Source organism: Hypomesus nipponensis, chromosome 21, assembly GCF_054491055.1.
Source record: "Hypomesus nipponensis isolate SF chromosome 21, ASM5449105v1, whole genome shotgun sequence".
Taxonomy (NCBI): domain Eukaryota; kingdom Metazoa; phylum Chordata; class Actinopteri; order Osmeriformes; family Osmeridae; genus Hypomesus; species Hypomesus nipponensis.
In genome coordinates this window covers 502,501-508,507 of record NC_140381.1, presented here as the reverse complement: position 1 = coordinate 508,507, position 6,007 = coordinate 502,501, and the positions used below count along the sequence as shown (strand labels likewise).

Sequence of the window (6,007 nt, the reverse complement as noted above, 5' to 3'; positions counted from 1 at the left end):
TATACACTCATCCAGACCCACTAAATCAACCACAGCCTTAAACTGACTGTCTAGAGCTGCTCTGGGCTCGATTAAAAGGTCTGGGTGGTTGTCTTTGTCATCTGGTGTTTTTCTATGGTTCTTAACTAGCAGGTAACTGAAGCAGGTAACTAGGTAGAGACGAGCTTCATTAAAACACAGATTCTGATTGGTCTTGTCGTGTTTTCTCTCTCCAGTTTGAAACAGGAGCAGGAACCACAGGAGATGAGCAGGTATGGAGCAGTAGAGGATTCTGGGTAACTGTAAACCAGGATTAACACAGAAAGGTGGTTAGTGGTGTCTCACACAAAATATCAGTGTAATTTAAAAAAAAATGTTATTATGTATAATTTTTCATTACCATCAAAGTCAAACAATAGCATACGGACATGCTGTGGCAACTCACACAAGCCTGAACAGAAGCATTCATGGATGGCGTATGTGTACACACACACACTTACCATAGTGAAATAGAGGTGGTCTTCTATCCTACAGATACACACACACACAGCCCCACACACACACTGTTTCATTTTCCAACTGGCATTTACTCAAAGGCCCTTGAAGGAGGGATGGAGGGAGAGAGGGAGGGAGGGAGCATTCTCACTAATGTGTTATACAATGTTTTTATGCTGTTCAACTAAGTGTGTGAGTGTGTGTGTGCATACACTCAGAAGCTACAACTGCATTAATAATACAGAGCTAGTTCAGTTGGCATGGCTGAGAGGAGAACTGAGATCTGGCCTTTAACTTACTACGCTAACCCAGTCTCATAGAAACAAGCCTTTAGCTTGGCAGGTTAACGTGGAGAAGGAGCCTGGTGTCTGAGGGAGGGAGGCTGGCAGTTTCTATGGCAACTTGACAGCCAGAATACTCTCCTCTCCTGGTGTTAAAGGGTACACACACTAACGCACCACACAGTCAGTCTGGGTGAAGAGGAGGACATGAGGTCAGAGCAGAGGCTGCCACACACACACACACACACACACACACGCTGCCTTTCTCCTCTCAGTGTGTGTAGGTGTGTGGGCGAGGTGTGGGTGTAATCTTTTTGTCTGTCTGTATTCTGACTGCATACCGAAGCACCTTCCTAAGATAAATGTTTCATTTGAGTTTTTCAGCGTAGGGAGATTTACCCAATTACCTTTCATCCACCTTCCTTTCTGTGTGTGTCAGGGTGTGTGAGTGTGTCAGGGTGTGTGTGAGAGCGTGTCAGGGTGTGTGAGAGTACATGGGGTAGTTAGCTGAAGGGCAAATCCACCAATCACTGTGTCTCTGAGAGGAGCAGCCTTGACCCACTTACAAGCTCAAAGTCATGAAGTACTGGACCATCACACACACACTCCATCACACACACGCACACTCTGTCTCAATCCCACACATGCTCTCTAACATGATATTTATTGTGGTGACAACAGGATGGCCTACAGTCAATACCTTCTCATTGATCCACTAATGGTAGCCATGCTAGGCTCCGCCCACATAGATGCCACATGCCGGTATTCACCGATGACGTCAGAATTCGTATCCCCTGACGACAGCTTCCTGCAGTCCCTGGACAGTTTGTTTGTTTCCAGAAGTTCTGATGTCCTGCAGTCTCTTAATGAAGAGAACATCAAGGAGGGGAGGAGGAGGGGAGAAGAGGAGAAGAGGGGAGGAGCAGGAGGGAGGAGAGAGGAGGAACAGAGGGGAGGAGGGGGGAGGAGAGGAGGGGAGGAGGGGAGCAGAAGGGAGGAGAGGAGGAGCAGAGGGGAGCAGAGGAGGAGCAGAGTGGAGGAGGGGAGCAGAAGGGAGGAGAGGAGGAGCAGGAGGGAGGAGAGAGGAGGAACAGAGGGGAGGAGGGGAGCAGAGGGGAGGAGAGGAGGAGCAGAGGGAAGGAGGGGGGAGGAGAGGAGGGGAACAGAGGAGAGGAGGAGCAGAGGAGGGGAGGAGCAGAGGGAAGGAGGGGGGAGGAACAGAGGGGAGGAGGGGAACAGAGGAGAGGAGAGAAGGAGCAGAGGAGAGGAGGAGCAGGGGGGAGGAGCAGGAGGGAGGAGAGAGGAGGAACAGAGGGGAGGAGGGGAGCAGAGGAGAGGAGGAGCAGAGGGGAGGAAAGAGGAGGAACAGAGTGGAGGAGGGGGGAACAGAAGCAAAAAAGATAATCTATGTCTGCAGCAGTCCTACACACACACCAGCAGTCCTACACACACACACCAGCAGTCCTACACACACACCAGCAGTCCTACACACACACACCAGCAGTCCTACACACACACCAGCAGTCCTGCACATGCTCTGTCTCTCTCCGAATCCAGGGCTCCTTCCACACTGATGATTCAGCCAGACTGAGCACTGGTGCAGGGATGAAATAAAGATTAAAGGATGAATAAAATAGAAGAGTGATAAAGAGGGAGAGAGAGGAGGGAGAGAAAGAGAGAGGAGGGAGAGAGAGGGGGGAGAGAGGGAAGAGGAGAGAGAGGAGGGGGGGAGGGAGAAGAGGAGGAGAGATAGAGGGGAGGGAGAAGAGGAGGAGAGATAGAGGAGGAGAGATAGAGGAGGGAGAGGGGGAGGGAGAAGAGGAGGAGAGATAGAGGAGGAGAGATAGAGGAGGGAGAGGGGGGAGGGAGAAGAGGAGGAAAGATAGAGGAGGGAGAGGGGGGAGGGAGAAGAGGAGGAGAGAGAGGGGGGAGAGAAAGGGGAGAGGGAGAAGAGAGAGGAGGGACAGAGAGGGGGGAGGGAGAAGAGGAGAGATAGAGGAGGGAGAGAGGGGGGAGGGAGAAGAGGAGGAGAGATAGGAGGGAGAGGGGGAGGGAGAAGAGGAGGAGAGATATAGGAGGGAGAAGAGGAGGAGAGATAGAAGGGGGAGAGAGGGGGGGAGGGAGAAGAGGAGGAGAGATAGAGGAGGGAGGGAGAAGAGGAGGAGAGATAGAGGAGGGAGAGAGAAGAGGAGGAGAGATAGAGGAGGGAAAAGAGGAGAGATAGAGGAGGGAGAAGAGGAGAGATAGAGGAGGGAGAGAGGGGGGAGGGAGAAGAGGAGAGATAGAGGAGGGAGAAGAGGAGAGATAGAGGAGGGAGAAGAGGAGAGATAGAGGAGGGAGAAGAGGAGAGATAGAGCAGGAAGAGAGGGGGGAGGGAGAAGAGGAGGAGAGATAGGAGGGAGAGGGGGAGGGAGAAGAGGAGGAGAGATAGGAGGGAGAGGGGGAGGGAGAAGAGGAGGAGAGATATAGGAGGGAGAAGAGGAGGAGAGATAGAAGGGGGAGAGAGGGGGGGAGGGAGAAGAGGAGGAGAGATAGAGGAGGGAGGGAGAAGAGGAGGAGAGATAGAAGGGGGAGAGAGGGGGAGGGAGAAGAGGAGGAGAGATAGAGGAGGGAGGGAGAAGAGGAGGAGAGATAGAGGAGGGAGAGAGAAGAGGAGGAGAGATAGAGGAGGGAAAAGAGGAGAGATAGAGGAGGGAGAAGAGGAGAGATAGAGGAGGGAGAGAGGGGGGAGGGAGAAGAGGAGAGATAGAGGAGGGAGAAGAGGAGAGATAGAGGAGGGAGAAGAGGAGAGATAGAGGAGGGAGAGAGCTTTTAAAGGAGATGAATGTCAGAGGATCAGACCGTCTTACACACACACACACACACACACACACACACACACACACACACACACACACACACACTCCCTAGATGGCACACAAACCCAGACACCCACAGAATCATGGATTGAAGACATCTCTTTATTAACCCAATCAGACAGGTAAAACCACAACAAAGTTGTGTGTGTGTGTGTATTTGTCTGTGGGAGACAGTCCAGTTCAGTTCAGTCTAGACTAAAACCAAATAACTCAACAGAAATTCATGAGATCCTTCCAGGTTAGGGTTAGAGTCTCTAGTCTGGGTCTCCTAGACGTTCTCCAGGGCTGATGGGGGTCTGCAGCAACAGCAGATTCTCCTGCCAGCTGGACAGAGAACCAGAGGGTCAGACGCTGGTCTGTCGGCTGAAGAGGTCAAGGGTCACGGCAGACAGGAAGGCAGGGATGCTCTTCTGATGGTGCAGGTGCAGGTCCACCATGGGAGCCAGGGTCCTGGAGAAGGAGGTCTCCATCAGCTGCATGGCCCCCGCCCCCACACTGCCCCCCGCCCCCACACTGCCCCCCGCCCCCCCTGCTGACTGGGGGAGAACACAGAGGGTCAGGGTCAAACCTCCACACATCAAGCAGGACAATCCATTAAAAGTTGTTACTGTAACTTTGTGGGTGGAAGTTGTGTGTGTGTGTGTGTGTGTGTGTGAGAAAGAGACAAGTGTGTGTGTGTGTGTGTGTGAGAGAGAGAGACAGGTGTGTGTGTGTGTGACAGAGAGCCACAGCAGGGAAAGCTGTTACATTTTGGGAGGGTTAGAGTGAAGCCGTATTTTCCTGGAGGGATGGAGGGAGAGAGTGATGGAGGGAGAGAGAAAGGGATGGGGGGGTTGGAAGGAGAGACAGTAATTAAAGAGAAGAAGGAATGATCTAGATGTCAGAGGGACTCCAGAGATCACAGACACATGGAGAGATGGAGGGAGCCACGAAGCTGAGAGTTACACATCTTAGAAGCTACCGTCCCCTCCTCTCATTTACGAGGAGTATAACAGTAATAATATGGCAGTACTCTCTCTCTCTCTGTGTCTGTCTCTCACTCTGTGTGTGTGTGTGTGTGTGTGCGTGTGTGTGTGTGACAGTGTGTGTGTGTGTGTGTGTGTGTGACAGTGTGTGTGTGTGTGACAGTGTGTGTGTGTGTGACAGTATATGTGTGTTTGACCGTATGTGTGTGTGTGTGTGACAGTGTGTGTGTATGAGGTGTGTGTGACAGGACTACAGACTGTGTGACCTGTAAGACAACAGGGAGAGAAGAGAGAGAGTTCACTGATCCCTTGTGACACCTCCTCTCTCCTGTGTCTGTGTGTCTGTCCTGTGGGTGATGTTTGCAACATATGTCAGCTGTCTCCGTGGAAACCTGATCCACCAGAGCCAACCGTTGGCCACTGGTCCATCTCAGCTCATACATATTCATGAGGATACACCACTGGACACACACACACACACACACACACACACACACACAGTCTGTGGATGGCTTGTGAAGGTATCAGGTGCAGTTTGTTACAGTTTCTGGTCAGTTAGTCTCCCTCCCTACTGATTCTCCCCCCCCCCCCTCTGTTCTCCTCCACTTCCCTCCATCCTCTCTCTGTTTCTCCCCCCCCCCTCTGTTCTCCTCCACTTCCCTCCATCCTCTCTCTGTTTCTCTCCCCCCCCCCCTCTGTTCTCCTCCACTTCCCTCCATCCTCTCTCTGTTTCCCCCCCCTCTGTTCTCCTCCACTTCCCTCCATCCTCTCTCTGTTTCTCTCCCCCCCTCTGTTCTCCTCCACTTCCCTCCATCCTCTCTCTGTTTCTCTCCCCCCCCCCCTCTGTTATCCTCCACTTCCCTCCATCCTCTCTCTGTTTCCCCCCCCCCCCCTCTGTTCTCCTCCACTTCCCTCCATCCTCTCTCTGTTTCTCTCCCCCCCCCCCTCTGTTCTCCTCCACTTCCCTCCATCCTCTCTCTGTTTCTCTCCCCCCCCCCCCTCTGTTATCCTCCACTTCCCTCCATCCTCTCTCTGTTTCTCCCCCCCCCCCTCTGTTCTCCTCCACTTCCCTCCATCCTCTCTCTGTTTCTCTCCCCCCCCCCTCTGTTCTCCTCCACTTCCCTCCATCCTCTCTCTGTTTCTCTCCCCCCCCCCCTCTGTTCTCCTCCACTTCCCTCCATCCTCTCTCTGTTTCTCTCCCCCCCCCCCCTCTGTTATCCTCCTCCACCTCCCTCCCTCTCCTCCTCCCAGAGTTAAATGGCAAAATCACCATTTAAATTGAAAGTCTAATCTGCATATTTCAGATTATTCTATTAACACGTTTATCATTCAGACAATCAGACCTCACTTTGATGTTGTTGTTATCGACAGAGGTGATGTTGTTGTATAAAGACAGAGGCCAGGAGTCTGTCTGTCTGTCTGTCTCTCT

At 52.4% G+C, this 6,007-nt stretch overlaps 1 protein-coding gene across 4 annotated transcripts in view; it reads right to left on the bottom strand.

Annotated features, from left to right (window-relative positions):
* Positions 1-3,694: 3,694 nt before the first annotated feature.
* mad1l1 (mitotic arrest deficient 1 like 1) overlaps positions 3,695-6,007 on the bottom strand; it is a 14,182-nt gene continuing 11,869 nt past the window's right edge. Inside the window, exon 18 of one of the 4 annotated variants that reach the window (XM_084685768.1) lies at positions 3,695-4,063. In XM_084685768.1, coding sequence (XP_084541894.1) covers positions 3,986-4,063 — 78 coding nt within the window. In that variant the 3' untranslated portion in view covers positions 3,695-3,985. The other 3 variants (XM_084685766.1, XM_084685769.1, XM_084685767.1) reach the window with 3 other exon arrangements.